At 37.0% G+C, this 20,035-nt stretch overlaps 1 protein-coding gene across 1 annotated transcript in view; it reads right to left on the bottom strand.

Annotated features, from left to right (window-relative positions):
• Positions 1-20,035, bottom strand: part of LOC150079070 (uncharacterized) — a 162,554-nt gene that overhangs the window by 25,746 nt on the left and 116,773 nt on the right. Inside the window, exon 6 of the mRNA XM_090382692.1 lies at positions 15,042-15,237. Coding sequence (XP_090238818.1) covers positions 15,042-15,237 — 196 coding nt within the window. The remainder of the gene's footprint in view (positions 1-15,041; positions 15,238-20,035) is intronic.

Raw genomic sequence — 20,035 nt, 5'->3', positions numbered from 1 at the left:
AAGGGAATAAATCAGATTGGTCCATTTATATCGATCATTCAACTGTTGATGATCCTTTACATGTGGCTGAAAAACCAAATGGGAATTTTGCATCTACATTCACCATGGGGAATTCTGTAGAGAAGTGGAGCCCAGAAGTTTATCAAACTCTAATAGGGAACTAAATGGTTTTGTAATAAATGAGAGGAGAGTGGAAGATTAATTCTTGAAGTTAAGCAAAAGAAAGGCATCACAGGTTGGTGGGATCTATCCAATTATATTAAGAGAGGCAGCAAAGAAAGCAAGCAAACCCATAGCCATCCTTGGATTCGGGGGAAGTACACATGGGCTGGAGATGTGCAAATGTATCCCCAATTCAGAGGGGGATCAAAGGGTGACATCAGTAATTACAGACCTGTTAGTTTAACTTTTGTTACAGTGAAAGTAATGGAGTCACTGGTTAAAGAAGCAATGCAAGATTATCTAGACAAGACTGCAATTATAGTTCAGACATAGCATGGGTTTGATAAGGGGAAATCTTGCCTGACCAATTTGATCAGTTACTATGTGGTCACAAAGGAATTGGATGCAAAAAATAATTTTGATATCATAATCTTGGATTTCAGATAAGGTTTTCATATTGTTGCACATAAAAAACTGCTGTACAAATTGGAGCAGTATGGGATTAAGGGCAGGTTGTTGCTATGGATAAAAGGATGGTTGAGTGGGAGAAAACACAGAGAGAGTGATAATCAAAGGACACTGCTCTTCGTGGACTAATGTTATTAGTGGAGTTCCCCAGGGTTTGGTGTTGAAATCACTGTTGTTTTCATTATTTATGGAGGTATAACAGGCTTAATGTCCAAGTTTGCTGATGACGCAAAGATTGGCAGAGTTGTTAATGACAGTAATGACAGTGTGCTGCTGCAACAGAACCTGGAAAAGTTAGGCAGATAGGCTGAGAGGTGGCGCCTGAAGTTTAATATTGACAAATGCAAAGTACTGCATATGGGTAGCAGAGTATCGTACCAACTGTGCAGTACTGGAGAATGAAAACTACCTGGGGTAATTGTGCAGCCTGATATAAAGTTTTCAGAACAGTGCAGACATGCTGCAAGAGCAGGTAATGGTATGCACATATTAAAAAAATGGGAATATAGCGCAATCATTCATTTCAGCTGCAAGGTCAATGATATACAGGAACTTTGCTAGCGGGGATAAGGAGGTGATTATCCTTTGTATTAGGCAATGGGCAGGCTTTTGATTTGATTTTAGTTTTTATGGCGTAAGGGCAATTAAGGCCATGATGCATCAAGTCTAAATGGACAGGCCAAACCTTGAGTACTGCATACTAGTCTGGAGGCCTCATTTTATAAAGGATGTATAGCTGCTGGAACGAATACAAAGAAGGGCAATGAGATTGGCGATAGGAACAAAGGGGGGTTCTCTCTTACCAAGAAAGGCTCAAGTTCTGCAAATTACAGCATCCAGAGACTAGGCATCTGCAAGGTGACCTGATTGAGGTGTATAAGACTTTGAATGGACTGAGCAAGCTCAATGCTGACAGGATTTTCTTTTTTGAGGAGAGACAGTTGCAAAATAGATGTGTGTGGAAGTTTGCCTTTAGTCAAGGAGTGATTTGACTGTTGGAACAAACTTCCATATGATGTTGTGGAAGTTGATAGATTAAATAAATTCTAACTACACAAAATATTGGAGGGAAAGAACAAGTGAAATGGGGGGGCATTGTTTTTTTTTTTTTTTTTTTTGCTGATGCTGAATAGGCTTGCTTTCTTGCATCATTTGCCAATGCAAATACTAATGTACGGAGTATCAATTTTGAACTGAAACTTGTCGCATTGCAATAAGAAAGTCAGTCACTGAAAAAATGGGTATGTGCCCTGGGAGCTTGACATGGACTCAAAAATCTAGTAACCTGCCAAGTGAAATAATGTTAATGTTTCCCCAGAACAAAATAATCAAGTGCATACTGCTCGGATTTAAAAGGAATCAGTTCTATTGGGAGATTTCATCATCACACAAATGGATTATAGATACAGGTGTACAATAACCAGGATGTTCCTATCAGGGGCAACAACTAATGACATCAACAGAAATTCGAACTTCTGGTTGTCAAATACAGGCAACCCCCGTATACTTCTACAACACTGTTTTTCTCTAACACGATCGATAAACTGCGGCAATCCTCACACAACGCGGTACTTCTACAACAAGGTTTTGCTCTAACACGGTTTGAGAATTGCTGGAAATCTCGCATAACACTATTTTTGAGCTTTTGTGCTGGGGGAAACCCTGCTATTACGTTAGATGTAATTTTCAATGTTTCCATTCCTTTTTGTGAATCCCTGCTGTTGACTCGCTAGTTGTTATTGCCTTCATGTTATTTTTCTAAAGCACATTTCTGGAAGTCACTACCATAAAACAATAAAAATAATTGGCAGTTTCTGGTTTATCGGTCTTTTCTGTTATGTGTAATCAATTATAAATGGGCAGTAAACTATCTTCTTGTATTTGCTATAGTACTGATAGTTGGAATTCTGTGAGTTTTCATGTTATTATGGTGAAATGTTTCCCCTTCCATGAAATATTCAATCATAAAAAACGTAAATAAATTTTCAGAAACACATTACACCGTATCTCACTTGTGCATATCGTGTTTGTTGCAACTTGTGCATACCATGTTCTTTGTTATTAATTGCTTATCTTTTTTACTGTTTTTTTTTATTTAATTTCACAACCAAAAAAAAAAAGTAAGTGAACAGAAATATCAATTAGTATGTATTAATTAAGCTATGTATGTAAGCATAAATTTATTTTTTATTGCTAACTAGAAAATAATCTTCCGATTTTCACGTATCATTTAAAGAGGGGGTCCACCGTATTTTGTTGGGAGATCCCTGGGCTATTGAACTTGTGCTTGTTTGAGAACATAAAAAATAATTGCGACTTCGAAGAATGCAGTTCGTGACTTTTAAAGAGAGCAGAAGGTACACGAAATCTAGATGCTGCAGAAGAGATTGTGCTTAGCAGTGATGAAGAGGAAGAAAATTAAATGAACGTACATTATCTCACATATAAGTATCACAGTTTGTAAGGTAAGACCTTTGTTCAGTTATTACTATTTAAGTTACTACTACTATAAAAAATTAATAGTTAAATATTAAGTTATTACTACTATAAAAATTAAGTTTCTGATAGTTATAAAAAAAGTGTATTTTTGTTAGCTTTTGGAACGTAACCCCCTTTTTGTACCGGTTCTTAGTCCTGTATAACATGGCTTCGCATTACATGAGATTTTGTAGGAACCAAACTACTGCGTTATACGAGGCTCATACAAAAAAAAAAAAAAAAAAAAAAACACATGTTGGGCTAGAATGTGTATGCAATTTTACCTGGGCAAAATAGGGGTATGCAATTTTACTTGGACATTACCTATATGTTGAGAGCCTTGTGGATTCTGTCAATAGCTGAGGAACTCTGCAAGGCTTTGGGGATAAATTTTTTTATCAGTGTGACAAATTGCAGTGCCTACAAGTGTGGCCCACACTTTTAGGCAGAAGGAATTGATTTTGTAAAGATAGAATACATTTGAACAAAGGTGGTGCAAAGTTTTTGCCAAAGTCAGTGGCATTACCATATATAAATTGCTGGTGTATGTGTGTTGGGGGGAACCAAGGGTAAAACAGATGCATGTTTATCTGAGGATATGGACCAAAGTAATGCTCGCATGCAAAAGAGTTTTTGTTTGTTACCATCATAGCCAATATTGGCAAGACATTCTGATGATAGCAAAATTTCAAATGAGCAGGAAGCTATTGCTAAGAAAATAAGCTTAAATAATTTAAAAGGAATGTGTTAGGGTGGTAAATCATATGAAAGCACAGTTTTAACTGCATTTACAGTAATATGAGGGTGTCGATCCACTGATGATATTCTGGCTTCTGTTTTGAATGGAAAAATTTGGTGAAACTCAAGCAGTTGCTCTTGACATTTGAAAAAGGCTTTTGATTGTGTTTGGCATAAAGGTCTTCTAAATAAGCTTCCATATGGTTTGCCATCTGTTTTTTTTTGCAAATGGGTATCTAGTTTTTTTCTCCGACCACTCAACGTGGGTGGTAGATGGCTTTCTGTCTTCTAACTTTTCTACTAATGCTGGTGTTTCCCAAGGTTAAGTTCTTTCTCCCACTCTTTTCCTCTTGTATATTAATGATCTTCCATTGACCAGAAATCATATCTATTGTTTTGCTAATGATAGCACATTACATTCCACCTTCCAGTTTGAGAAACCTTGCCCTGCACAAACAGTTTCAACTTCTCAAATATCCACTACCAATTCCTTAAATGCTGATCTCCAGGTAATTCTTCAGTGGTGCAAAGATAACTCAGGTGATTCCAATCCTTCTAAAACTCAGTCCTGTCTCATATCTCACAAAAAAGGATTCTTCTGTTCCTATGCTTACCTTTATTGACACTCTGATTTCTAGGCAAGATCATATCTCTATTGGGGATTATCCTGACTTCTAATCTCTCTTGGCATAAGCACATTACAAATATTGTTTCCTCTGCATCTAAAAAACTGGGTTCTCAAACAGCTGTTCATTCTTTACAAATCCTAAATCCATCCTACCATGGAATACTGTTCCCACATCTGGGAAGCTGCCCACAAAACCTCCGTCTTCTAAATTTCATTCAAAAGAGAGCACTGACTGCCCTCTTTAATGACTCATCTCTATACAGTTTCTCCTCCACTCTCTGTCTCATAGACATTGTTTCTGCTATATACCTTTTCTATAGATACATCCATGGGCACCGTTCTGAATTGGCTTCTATAATTCCTGCTCTCTCTTCCAAAGCAGTCCGAACATGCCACAGCCAGTCAACATCCTTTTACTGTCCAACTTCAAACTTACAGAACCAACATTTCTTCTTCCTCATTTATTCAGTCAACTTCCATTTTCTGGAACAACCTTCCTTCATGCATATTTCCTGAAAATTACAATGTACAGAAATTGAAGTCTAATATCAACAAGTATCTTCTTTCATCTTCTCCACCTTCAGCCAGTGCACAGTACTAAGTACCACAGCTTTTGATACCTCTCATGTTTAGGGTTTTCAAAAAAAGAAAATAACATGATTGAATATAAACTCCTGGTTAGGACAAATAATGCTTACATAACAAGAAATGTCATGCCTCCTGGAAATAGAGGATGATAAATTTCACTATGGCATGTACAGTGTATTTAATGAAGGATAGGGAGGGCAGAACAGTGGCAGCATTATGCATCTTCTCAAACACAGTGTGAGAGTGACAAAAGTTTTCATAGATTCAAAAGTCACACATGCACTCAATCAATGTGGTATGAGTTAGTTGGAAGCAAAGACAGAATGAGAGTGGGAGTAATCTACAGACCACAAGATTGTGATGATTATGATACAGCCTCTACATGCAAATGGAATGGGCAAGAAAGTGTGCCTCATTATTTGTGATTTCCATTTGCCTCTAACTGACTGGAGCAAGTAGGAGGGAAATGTGCTTTGGGGAACTAAATTTTTAATCCAACTAGATAACTGCTATTTGTATTAGCATGTTAGAGAAAGTACTAGAGGCAAGAATATTCAAGGCCTGAGCTTCACCTTTCACCCATGAACCAGATAACATCATAGGGCTGACCGGACAGGAACCAATAACAGGAAGTGATCACAGAGTTCTAGGTTGAATGATGGAAAGTGGGGTAGCAGCTATTAAATATAAAGGAATGGGTTTTAATTTCAGGAAAGGAAATTAGGACAGCTGGTCCAGAAGGAAGTGTAACAGACCTTTATCAACTGAGGAGATAGCACACAAAGTGCAAACACTATTTTTTAAATTAGAATTATGGTATACCTTTACAGCTATATACAAAGAAAATACAGCATGAGGAAGATTCCAAGATGGATGAATAACGAACCAGCCAGTTTAATAAAGCAGAAAATGATAGTATGGAAAAGTTATTACTAAAAATTATTGAGGCTTATAACAATACAAACTGATCTGTAATTGTACCAGAGCATGGTCCTTGAAGCTGTCACAGTCATTCTCTCAAGTATGGGACCCATGAGTCAAATGCACTGAATTTCAGTGAAGTACGATTATTCTCCAACAACCAAATGTTCTACAAGCACCTTCACGACAGTGCTACTGTTAGCAACCCTCAATATAACCTACCGTGTGCAGGTCCTGAAATACGGCACCTCGTATACTGGTTGTGACCACACAAACCAACATAAGCAGCAGTCAAGTTGAGGCATCCACACTACACAGCAGGAATGCTGCCCCTCGGTGTTACCAGGAAATATTAAACTCTTCAACTGGTACAATAACACAACTTTGCTTATTGAAGGCTTGAAGTGACAAAACCCTTGTTTAGTCTACAGAACAAAGTTCCAAACCCCCATTTCTCCCACCATGCAGTATGATATGAGAGGTTATGATGGGCATCATGGCAAGATCCAATCTTCTTTACATTTTAGGGTACAGCTCTAAAATGATGTTCTCCAGCCGGCTGCTAGATAGTCTACCAAACTATCTAGCAGCTGGCAACCTATTAGTAACTCTCTATGAGGCATTCAGATCAGCTAGTGTATAATCTCGCTGCCCCTACTCTTCCAGATAGTGACTGGATGGAGTCTGAGTAGTGGGTATGCAGGACAATGTTGAAGCCCCATTATGCCAAGGAGCTAGGTACATTCTTTCCAAGTGCAAGAATATACCCAGCTTCATGCCCTATCCAAAAATTTTATTACTGTATTCATACATATCCTCTCCAACTTTTCTTACTACTGAATACTTCATGAAATGTCAAACTAAAAGAACAAACTTATCTGGAAAAAATTTAAACTTCTCAAACACTTCCTCATTCATTTCACAAATATATGTGGTCTCAGTTCCAATCTCAGTGATGTCCATTTCCACTTAGTCTGACAAGCCCCACTTACTTTTCTGACAAAATTCCAATTATCAGTAAATTCAACTGCTGGTCATCTCAGGTTTCCTAATTATTCACTGTACAATTCCTTTCCCTTCAAAGGTAGTACTTGTGCATATGTCCAATCTGATATTCCCTGTCAGAGCCTTAATAATTTGGAATCTCCTCTTTTTTGACCTTATGCAGCTTAACATCTCTCTCCCTACATATTCTGTCAAATTCATCTGTTGCTTTATTCTCCCAGCTCCACTATCACTTGGAACCCTGACTTCCTTTCTTGGAAACTTGACTTTCTCCAGTCCAACCTTCGTAACAATGATATAATTTTCCTTGGAGATTTTAATGTTCACAACTCCAGCCAGCTTCTGCTTACTGGTCACACAGACCCAGTTGGTCGAGATGCTCAGGCTTTTGCAATTACTAAAGATCTCATGCAGATTGTTCACTTAACCACCAGAATAACAGACATCCTAATCACCCAACCAACATTATCGATCTTTTTATAACAAAAAACCCTTCCAACTACATGGTCAAAGTGAGTGGTCCTCCGGATGCCTCAAATCACAACGGTGATGATGGATTCTTCTCAAACAGAGCCATTCTCAACCTCGCATTGTTTGGACTTGGAGTGCAAAATGGGATGATCTGAGAGTTCTGTTCTTCTTAGCCTTGGTTGGATTAATGTTTTAAATCTTCAAATGTCAATATTTCCTCAGTTGTATCAGTGAAATTTTTCTTGTAGGGATAAATCCTTTACAGGTGACCCCCGCTTAACGCTGATAATTCGTTCCAGAAAAACAGAGCGCTAAGTGAATCTGCGCTAAGCAAGCGCCGCATTCCCATAAGGTAACATATGTTACCTTATGTCGGTGCCATAGGATATTTCCTAATCAATAATAAACGGTAGTGAAAAGATGCACAAATGTCGGTCAAAATATTTAATCCCCCTCAGCGTTACCACCCAACAATAAAGTCACCCGATCCTTCGCCGCTTTGAAACCTGGCATATTTTTTTTCTTCTTTCAATATGAAGCTTCTTTTAGGCATTCGTTTCCACAAAAGTCCTGCTTCATCTATGTTATAAACTTGTTGAGAAATATAACACACAATACCCCTCTTCAATAATTTCTTTTTTGAAAGTTTTGGCTCCTTGATCTGCACTTGCGGCTTCTCCCTGGATTTTAAATCTATTCAACCAGCCCTTACCAGTTTTAAATGGTCCCACATTTTTTTTTTTAGGTGAGTTTTCTTCAGATCATCATATTGGCTAATCTCTCTCTCTCTCTCTTTTTTTTTTTTTTTAATAATATTTAACTTAACTGAATTCTGCATTGGATATTATCTTCAATAAAATTAGTTAACGTCTTTCCAATTCAATCCTAATAGCCGGCCTAGCCCTAGTTGCTTGTAGTGGAACAGCTATCTTTCCCGCTGCTAAAATTAATTCTTTTATTTTTTTATAATTGTTCTTACAGTTAAACTTGCAAGTCCTAAATTATGGCACAAATCCACTTGTCATTGACCAGAATCGATTCACTTTAAAAAGTCTAATTTAATTTTCAAATTCAGTCTGTTTCTTACATTTATAGTCTTCATACTGCGCCCAGACGTTGCTTTTTCACTCTTATCAGCCATTATTAACTCTTCGAAAATGTAACTGCGTTGGTTGCATTAATTACGATACAGTGTTCGAGTAAACGCCCATTACGCACGATGTCTAATACTGTACGGAGTGATGACTAGACATCGGATAAATGCATATAACGCAAATATTACAAGCAATATACTTGATCATTTTTTAAAATGTTGATCTCGGAACTGCGTAACAAGTCACTGTACTGCAATTAAATTAGCATGCGAGAAAATTTCACTGGCTGTGGGAAACGTTTTAATGCTGTTTTGCTATTCATTTTCAAGCTATCGACTCCATCAAATGAAACGATTTTGTTAAATATGCCCAAAATGCAATCTGTAAAAGAGCGTTATAGTCAGATACGGGTTATAATATAAGAACAGTGTTATAGCGAATCAGCGTAAAGCGAACCGCGTTATAACAGGGGCCTACTGTATTTCACTCTCCACCTTAAAATCTTATCCTTTATCTAATCCTTGGGGTTTTTAAATACATGGGCTGGGCAGTTCAAGATAAAGATGCTGCATATCACCATTGGTTTGCATCCAAATCTCCAGGATCATTTTCTGCTTAAACCTAAGCTCGCAATATCTGTAAAGCAGTTTAAATTATAATATATCTAAATCACCACTCTTATGTTTGTTGTTTGGTTTTTTGGAGCATTAGCAACTAAGGCCATATTACTCCGGGGATATGCGGTGGTCATTCCCTGACCTTTCCGCATCCTCTGTATTTGGTGGGCACGGGCTCAAACCCCGGTCTAATCAAGAAGCGTGTGCTATGCACTGCTGCTCCTGCTCACCTGGTTACGGAGGTGGCCGAAGTATATTGTGCCATCGAAGTTAATTATTAGGGCATCTTTGGACTCGAGACATGTTAACATATCACCAATAACACTGCAATGCACATTTGATTAAAAAAAAAAAAAAAAAGTTTGCTTTATTGTAATTGTTTTTAGGGATCAATATCAGCACAGCACCTTTTCTGGAAGTATATTTTATCTTCTAACGAAATTTCAAGAAAATATTTCTAATGATCGCTGCGTTACAAGCTTCGAAAACTTGTCTTCTCATGAACGTTCATAAAAATCAAACAACACCAATCCTTTATTACACAAAAAGTACTCCGTTGCAGTGTGGGTAGTGTAGGATGTTTTCTGCTTCAAAAGGATGGAACATACTCATCAATATCCCATCTGCAAATAATATCAAGTGATGGAAAGACAGGAACATAGGTGTTTTAATCTGAAAAGTCCCATGCGGTAAAATCAAACAGGAAGTTACCCTTTATGTTATGGAAAGTAATTCTGTATGACACAGTGTTACAAATACCTTAATCTCTGAATAAGAATAGTGGGCAGAAATAAAGTAATTTTACAAACAAAGAAACATTTCAGAAATATTTCAATTAGTGGGAGTTGGCCTGTCAGTACAGGACAAAGCATAGATGCAAACATTGGTATTGATTTCCACAACATGGTATCAAATTTTTCATTTAGAATTTCATCAAAACTCTGCACTGACATTCTGTAAAATAAAATTAAAAATTTCTTGGGAGACTTCCTGTGTGTTTCAAATGTGTTTTTTTTTAACCTATTTGAATTTGTTGGATGAATCCACCATCATCGTTTCCTCTTTCTACTCGCAACCAATTGCAAGAAAATATTTCTATTGCACTATGGCTTATAAGATTCTGTGGGGCATTGACATTGGGCCCCAGTTGGCATGCACATGCATGCCAAGTGGGAACTGGCTCGACCACTTCACTTATGTGTCACAGCTAATTGATTGCAAAATGTAGTTTGAGCAGCAGCAGGCTAACATCATTTATCTTTAAACTTGGGAAAAGTGCTACAGAGATGCTGCATGCATTACAAAAAGATTATGGAGATAATGTTTTGAAGAAAACAACAGTTTACTAATGATTTAATTGGTTTAAGTATGTATATATAGCAATGATTTAATTGCTATACATAAATGTGCAATACATCCAACTTAAAACAACATCCATCTTGAAACTGGGAATGGAAAAAGTGTTGCTGATGATATCCAATGAAATGTTAGAAGCGCCCCCATCTAGTTTGAAACGATCTGACATTAGGAGGGTTACGTGTAATTTGCTGTTTTGGAGGCGTTCACGAGGGCAGTTGTTTGTTGTGTGTTTTTTTTTTTTTTTTTTTAGGAGCATTAGCAACTAAGGCCATATTGCTCCGGGGATATGCGGTGGTCATTCTCTGACCTTTCCGCATCCTCCATATTTGGTGGTCATGGGCTCAAACCCCAGTCTAATCAAGAAGCGTGTGCTACGTACTGCTGCTCCTGCCCACCTGGCTACGGAGGCAGCCCACGACGGCAGCTTACGCTCACACTTCAAGCGCTCGTCTAGTATAGCCCTAAGAGGTAAAACTGAGGAAACCCACTAAATTATATGAGGTACATTCAAAGTTCCCAGAATTTTACTATAAAAGTTTATTAAGTAAACACTTGGGCTTACTAACTTCAAAGTACCTTCCCTCTGCGTGCGTACATACACACACACACACCAATCTTCCCAACATTATTTAAAATTGGGTATTTTTAGAGCACATAGGGCTGCTTTGGCATTTTCTTTGATGTTATCCACTGAATCAAAGTGACAACAGCACAAAGCCCTGTTTTCAGTTTGAGAATAGCCAGGAGGCAGATGTTACAAGGTCGAGGGAATAGGGAGGCTGCTGCATGACCGTGATATATATTTTTTTTTTTTGTAGTCAAGAACAGCCGAACTGCCATCGCCATGTGACTAGGCACATTGTCATGGTGCAGAATCTAGCCATTCCATTTATTAGGTTTTCACCTCACATTTCATGCTTATATGTCAAAACCTCAATACAGTAAGCAGCAGTAATGCTTATCTGCAGTAATAAATCGTGGTGCACTATGCCCTCGTTGCTGAAAACAATGATCAGCATGACTTTGCCATTAGATTTTGTTGCACAAGGAGCTGTGAGGGCATTTTTGTGTGCCATTCAGATGATTTCAACTTGGTCTCAGGGTCTCATTCCTGGTGACCACTTTTTTTTTTAAAAAAGATCAGACCCCTAGTAGATTTTTCGAGCAAATTTCTTGTGATGACTTTCCTGCAGCCCATATGATCATCTGACAGCAAGCACAGAACTAACTTTGCACACATGTAATGCATCCCTAAATCTTTTGTCGGGATTGTGTCCTGAGCCTATAGACAGTAACTTCATGAGTGATCTCAAAATCAATCACCTATCATTTCGCACAAGTTACTTCACTTTCATGACATTCGTTTCGTAACATCGAAGGGTGTCCACTGTGAGGTTCATCTTCCAGTGTTTTCCATTTTTAAACCAATTAAATCATTAGTAAACTGTTGTTTTCTTCAAAACATTATCTCCATAAACTTTTTGTAATGCTTGCAGCATCTCTGTAGCACTTTTCCCAAGTTTAAAAGATAAATGTCAGCCTGCAGCTCAAACTGCAACATTTTGCAATCAATCAGCTGTGACACACAAGTGAAGTGGTTGAGCCAGTTCCCACTTGGCATGCATGTGCATGCCAAGTGGGAACCAAGGCCAACGTCAATGCCCCACAGAACCTTATAAGCCATAGTGCAAACCATTTAAATACCAGCATGTTATTCCAGGAACTTTTGGAATGTACTACATATATTAATAAGCTGTAAAAACAAATATCTGAAACAAATTTTAACTGACTGTATACAGCACAGTCAAATGGGTAAATGACAGATGGCATTGATTATTAAAGGATGTCATTTGACTAAAATGTGTTGAACTCTTCAAAAATGTTGCTACAATATCTAAACAAAATAAGATCATCAGCCCTCAGCAGACAGGAATGTGTTAGGAAAATGACACTATGCAGAACTAAGCAACAACAGCTTCCTCCTAGCAAACCCTGCAACTGACTAGACTGCCAATGCACAATTACAGGCTTGATGTGGTACAGCTTACTGGTGATGTGCCCATACCAATATTTTTGCCACCATGTTTATAGTATGTTAACAGTTAAAACTTGTAGTCTGTAACAGGGGACTAGTAAGTGGTTGTGGTTCTGTGGCATTGATGATTTGGCTGCAGCATCAGCTAAATAATTTCCTGTAATCCCACCATGGCACTAGGGTTCAAGCAAGACTAAATATCAAAGTTTCTCTTTGAGAGAGAGAGTAACATTTGCTGCACCATACACAACTTGGATGAATGTGCCTCATCTTTGAGAAAGCCTGTAATATGCTTAGAGAGCTGGTGTATAGCAAATACCTTCGATATTTGTGAGATCCAAGACTAGCTAGTTCTACTGCATGCAACTCTGCAATCTGGTTCGAACTCTTCATTTAAGGCAAATCTGATTTCTGATAGTTTTTCTTGGGAAAATACAAGCAGATCCTGCAGGTACTTCAGACTTTAAGCCCATGTGCTCAAAGTCTGAAGCATCTGTGGGATCTGTGCAAAATGTTGCTGATATATAAACAGATATTTCAGTTTTCAGTCAATTCCTCAGAGTTCACAAGAATGACGATGCATACTCCAAAAAGGATGTGCCTGGCTCATGTGGATATATCATTCAAAGTAAAGTTTGTATCTTGAGCTAGTTCTTTGATCCAGATAACAATGCAACAAGTGGCAGTCCTGTGCATGCTATAGAGATTTTCCCATCATTGCAAAAAAGTGGATGCCCACTTAGCACGTCTGGCAGTGGATTTTTTTTTATGACATGCTGCAAAGACAACTGCTAATATCAAAGCATCATTCAGTAATGGCTCATTAGATTCCAGGTAAAATGTAAAGACTTTGAATGGGCAAAGTACGAAACACCCCCAGTGGCAATCCACATGGCTCTGTAATGGACCAGATCAAACCAATGAAGAAGTGGATTTCTGGCAGAGAAATAGACTTGGGAACCATTATCAAGTTTAGAGAAGATAAATGCTCAATAAAGGTGTAATGGTGAAATTCTATCACATTATTACATCTAATGAAAACATTTCTGCACACTTGGCACTTTCCATTCAAAAATTCATTCACTTATTTTCATTCAATCTTGTGAAACAATCCATCACTGTGGTCAACCATCTTACATACTCACCAGATTAACTTCCCACCCCAAATCTTAGAGCCCTCTTGAAAGGTTATAGATTTGCAATGACAAGAAATCATTCCAAAAATAATCCTATCAAGAATCCTTCCAGAAGTGTAGAAGTGTTGGAATCATTGTACAGGTCAGAGAGAACTACTTCGAAAGAGATCCATCTGAATAGCTGATGAGCTTCATCATTAGGCAAATATCAGTTCAGTCCCCAAAATTTTTGATCACATCTTGTTATAACTTTTTCCTGCAGCAGAAAAATTAGCCAACAAAAGACAATTGCAGATGGAACCATAAGCCTTTTGCTGAAAGAGCTAACTCAGCCACAGTGAAAAATGCCAATAAAAATCCAGCAAAGATGGCAGGAGTTAAAATCCACTTTTTCCAGACAAATAAATTAAGCAATTTTACATAACTGTTATGCTACTAGAACAAGTATTGCACTTGCAGTCCAATGTATTTTGCTGTGCTTCCTCTTACTCATATGTTTAGCCAAGACTGTGAGTAACCAGTCTTTCTTTCTGAACCAAGTTATATCTTATGGAAAATGACTACAGATATTCTACTTTCATACATTGACCAAATTTACATATGTCCATTTTATTCTAGTATGGTAATACATTGTATGCAGTTTATTGTGATTATGGATAATGTTATCACTTTTTATGAAGTCCAAAAATCATGTTTATTGTAATCAACACTTAGTTTTTATCACTTTTTTTTTTTTGCCTTATCACAGTTTACATGTGCAGTGGAAGCAATTACTTAACACACCAATTTTTTCTTGAACTCCAACACGTGTGTCTAGCTACTGCTGTTGCTTCATACAGTTTACATGATTCTTGGTACCATTACTTCATGTACTCCAAACAAGCTGAACTGTTTTACAGTAGAGCATTAACCTTTTCTTAATTCTTGTTTTTAATATTTTCTTCACTTGTTTTTAATGGTTTGTATGGATTTCCATAAACATATTTCATTTTTATTGATGATTTTCTCGAAGGAGTGGACAATCAAAGTATTTTATATTGTGTGCTTTTAAATGTTTTCTTTCTGTCCACTTCTACCTTTATATGTATACATGTCTGCTCTACATCAATAAACAATGCTTAACACTGCATTCCTCTTTTAACAATTATTGTTATCATTATCACACAGCTTATGTGTGCTAAATAACAATTATTGTTATTTAGCACACATAAGCTGTGTGCCAAAGTGATCATAATAAGTGGCATCCATTGTACCTGATAAATGTTAAACGAGATCAGTGCTATCCTGGGTAGTTTACCAATACAATAAAGTTTAACCAAACACTATTAACAAAATCATTACATTTTTTCCAGAAGGGCAGTAGCCTTTTAAAAATTTCTTGCAGGTTTCTGCATCAGCTTCAACTTTAATATGCCTATAAGGACAGCTACCATTTGTACACTTATCTTGAAGGAAATAAGAACATAAAGGCATCTTATCTGGTGCAACTTCATGAGAGAAAGGGCAGTCAGTTACTCTGCATGTGCCTCTCAGGAATCTAGGATGGGAAACAATATTAATATTTGTTATTATCATTTAATTATATAATAAGCAAATTTTATGAAAACTTTTTTTTTTTTTTTTTCCAAGTACCTAAATGTTTGAAAATATAATAAAGAACTGTGGAGATGAAAATTCAATATGCCGAATTTTCATCTCCACAGTTCTGCATGGACATGTTTGATTTATTATTTCGGTAATATTAAGAAATATTTAACAAAAAAAAAAAAAAAAAAAAATGTATTTGGTAGTTAAATAAAATTTTGTATGAGCAGTAGAAAACAACATAGGAAGGGCTGGTTTCAAAAATTGAAAGGCTGGTGAAAATAAGCATGTGAAGAGCTTTTATGATTCCAAAATTAAACCTATCAAAATTTTTGATAAAAAATGTATCGAAATTTAAAAAATAAAAAAAATTTAAATTGGCATAACATTTAAAAGAAACAAGCAAATTGCTTTATTCAAGCCAGAAGAAAGAAAGAAAATAAAGAATGAAGATAACATGCCTGGAATTATCAGCTTGTTTGGCTTTTTGGGATTTTTTTTTTTTTTTTTTAACCAGAAGTAGGCAATTCAGTTCTCTTTCTTCACTTCATCTTCATTTGTCTTCTTCAAAACTTTTGGATCGTGAAGTGAATTTGAATGAGTCAATGCCACTCAGAAGTGATCACAAGTTGTACTTTTTTTAATTTGGTACCTCTGAAAATATGGCTTTTCTGACCACTCTAATCTTCTTTAAATGAACTTGTCAAAGGTTGGTATTGTTCTGTCAATCTAGTTCCATCTTTTATCACTTGAGTGGCATATATCAGTTTAATGGTTTTAAAATCCATCTTTCCTTTCAGCACTTCTCTCTAAATTCTTGTAAATGTCTACCAGTATTCTTTACATTCACAGAACAACATACAGCTCCTCTTCCAGCACACAAATTAATGAGATGACAGGGACAACCTAGTACCACCTTGTGTTCAATCTCCTCTTTTAATATCCTTGCGATATTGGGCATCTCAAAGCCTCTACACATTGGGCATCTTCTTGAAAGAAGATGCCCAAGGTGAAGTCTCCTGCCAAAGCAATAACACTGAAAGCAAGTTTAATTAGATGATATATATATTTATCTGCAGCTATTGTCAATCCACTGCACGACGGAGGCCTCCTCAACAAGACATGTTGAGGGAATGGACCATAATCTGCCAAACTGGTGCAGTGCGAGTGGGCAGATCAACCATCAGGGGCTTGAACACCAGTCTACTCAAAGAGCATGTATGTATGTGTACATCCATGCATATGTATATGTATTTGCAAAATGTCATAATAATGGAATAAAAGTTGCAATTACCTTGCAATCAAATTGGGTAATTTTTCAGAGCCATCACTAACTCTTCTTTACCTATATGTACAATTTCACTCAGTGCCTGTTGTTTTTGTTCTTCCACAACCATATTTTTTTGCTGTTCAAAAAAATATGGTTGCGGAAACATAATTCTGAATAATGTGCTAGCATGATCAGCACAACTCGGAAGAAAATTGTTTTATGACAAATGATGCAAATAAATACTTGGCACATAATATAATCATCATTGTGAAATGTTACATTTATTTTTGCATTTCTTTCTATACACCTGTATAGAAAGAAATGCAAAAATGCAAGAAATGCCTGTCCTTATAGTTACATTTTTTTGGCAAATATCTGATTACATCACATTTCCAACCATTTGAAACTGAAAAATAACATGTTCATATAAATCTGTGTAAAAGTGTTAGCTTTTAATTTGGAGAATCTTGCATATACATCTGAAAATTTGTTGTATTCCTTTTGCATCTTACTTGAAAGGTATTATTAATTAATCACACTACACAAATACTCTAAAATTATTGCATAGACTACCATAACACACCTGATAGCCAATTTGCTAACAAAAATAAGCAAGAAATTTGCAAAACTTTTTTTTTAAAAAATTCCAATTTTAATGTAGTTTTATTATTTTTTGTGAAGAGAGATGAATTTTTTCAAGAAAAAAAAAAGGCCAAAAAACTCTTTGCCACCAACTATACAACGATAAGACAGAGGAGGGTTGAATCGAGTAAATAATATGGATTATCCATTGTAAAATCAGACAACCGGCAGCTATTGAACAGGAATTCTGCACCAGTGTAACAATGTACACGTCTTTTAACTGTATGTGGAAGACTTTTAGCTGGGATTCAGTAAATTCCACTCTTTTAAATGTGATGTCAGGAGCTCTGCTCTCTATTTGGTTACACCCAGTTGCCTTACTAAATTATCTAATTCTTGCTAATTAGGAAAATGGATTAGTGCTTTACTTGAACAAACTTCTGAGAGTGTATCTCAATTATTCTGACCAGATTCATTGTCCAATTCTGAAGCCTCTTCTGTGGAAAATGGATTGGAAACTGGCAGGTTCATTGCATGGCATTGGAGCAAATAGAGTATGGTACATTGGGATACAATATAGTTACTGTATCCACAAACCTTTTTGAACTTTAAAATATACACCATACAAAAGAAGCAGTCATGATGATGGTTTGTGGGCTCTCTACATATTTAAGATAAAGCAAAATGCATAAGCTTACAACTGCCATGAAACCATCCCTCTAATGCTGACTTGCAACTGTCACAGCAGAGACATTGCCCACAACTTGTCTTCTTCATTTATAGGAATTTCAAACTAGGCTTCATATGCACTGAAAAACTGTGCTGCCACGAGTGATGATATGCCACCTCAACTCTATCTAATATCCAGAAACACAGCAGAACAGGTCTGTTTATTTATTTATTTTTGTTAGTTGTTGGCACATTAGCTTCTGTGGCCATAATGCACCTCCCAAGGTATTTGCACTACTCTGATCCAAGCCTGAGACGGGATTCGAACCCATGACCTTTGGGTTGCCAGGCAGGCACTTTACCCACCCGGCTAGCCCGGTCGGCAACAGGTCTGATAATTTAGGCCTTCATTTGTAGCAAAAGCAATTAAGAAAAAAAAAAAAAAAAAAATTCTTATTATTATTATTCGAGGGTTATTCAAAATGTTTTCTTAAACATATATAGTTCCTGTAATCCCTGACTCAAGAAATTAGGATGGCATGTTAAAACTTCTCTATGTAGTCACCATCCAGATTTACGCAATTTTCCAAACAAGCAAAGGTCAAACGGGGTCATATCACATGAATAAGGTGGCAAAGACTAACCCTAGTTTGGCCACTGTTGTTCCTGAGTTCACATCTGGTCAACCAGCAAAAGCACTCCTCGTTACTGCTGCTTGATGTTTTCTCATAATTTGGTTAAGGGATTCACATAACGCCTCCATGTCACAGTTTTATCCTTTTCAATGAAATCAATGAGCAGTATTCCAAACAATCCTAAAACACTGTTAACAGAATCTTCCCAGCTGAGGCTTGCCCTTCGGATTTATGGAAGTGTGTGACCCAGCTGGCATCCACTGCTTGACGGTAAATTTAGATTTTGGATCAAAGTAGTGAACCCAACGTTCAGCAGCAGTAACAATTGGGGGGGGGGGGAGAACTCCTCTTCATTCAGAGTGGCACACAACAAAAGAGAGATGTTCAGCATCCTCGGAACCTTTGAGCAAGAGACCTTTGTCATACATAGCTACTGATGTAGGATGGCACGAATTGACCCAGGGCTAACCTTTACTTTATTGGCTATCTGTTCAATGTTTATTTTACGGGCTCCCATAAATAATTTATGCACCACCTTGTTGACCATTTTCTCATATTGAGCTGTTGCATAATCAACACGAACCGCATAGGATACAATGGCTCATGCTGCTCACTATTACAAGGGCATGCCAGACAGTCAGCACCCCTGCTTTGCAGATATCATAGCTAGCTTTATACCCCTCTATTTGAAGGTAGTCTCAACAGAGGTCTTTATCATAGACTATGAAGGAATATTCCAGCTGAGATAGAAATAATAGTAGCAATGGCATATGATGCAAGAAAGCAAGCTTATATAGCATCGGTTAAAAAAATAAATAAACCAACACAGTTCGGCCAAGAATCTGTCTAGTTCTTCCTTAAATTTATTCAACCCACCCACTTCCACAACAACATATGCCACAGGCTGCCAACTGCCACAGTTTTATGGATTACCGAAAATCCATAAGCCATGCGTTCCTCTCAGACCCATAGTGTCCTGCTGCAATACACCTACGTATGAACTGTCCAAGTATAGTGCAAGTCTTCTCTCACCTCTTGTAGGAAATACTACGCACACTGTCAAATAACAGCGGCAAATTTATTTGCTTTATTAAAGACATCTCAATTTCTGAAAAAGCTGTTATGGCATCATTTGATGTAGTGTCGCTATTTACGTTTGATTTGATTTGATTTTTTTATGGCACATTGGCAGCTAAGGCCATAATGCGCCAAGTCAAATTTTAAAACGCTACTAAACATTTTGGTAGCCAAAGCTACCACGTCAAGTAATTAATTATTGTCAAAAGATGCAAAGTAAAAGTATAAAAAGTATAAACCTTAGATTCTTGTATAAAAATTAATAGATTGTAAAAAGTTAAAAACGTCGGACATATTGTCCCTGTCACCTATAATCTGACTGAGTGTAAATGGCTCAGTCACATTATTAAAAGCGGTAAAATACAAGTGTCGTGCTTCTATAAAAACAGGGCATTCTATTAAAATATGACTAACGGTTAAAATAACATTACATATCTCGCACATAGGTGGGTCATCCGCCCTCAGCAAGTAGGAATGGGTTAGATGACTATGACCTATGCGGAGCCGAGCAAGAACAA

The sequence above is a fragment of the Mastigoproctus giganteus genome, chromosome 10, assembly GCF_048544385.1.
Source record: "Mastigoproctus giganteus isolate SK-2022 chromosome 10, ASM4854438v1, whole genome shotgun sequence".
NCBI lineage: Eukaryota > Metazoa > Arthropoda > Arachnida > Uropygi > Thelyphonidae > Mastigoproctus > Mastigoproctus giganteus.
The sequence above is the reverse complement of the archived record's forward strand: the minus strand, read 5'-3'. Positions and strand labels throughout refer to the sequence as shown.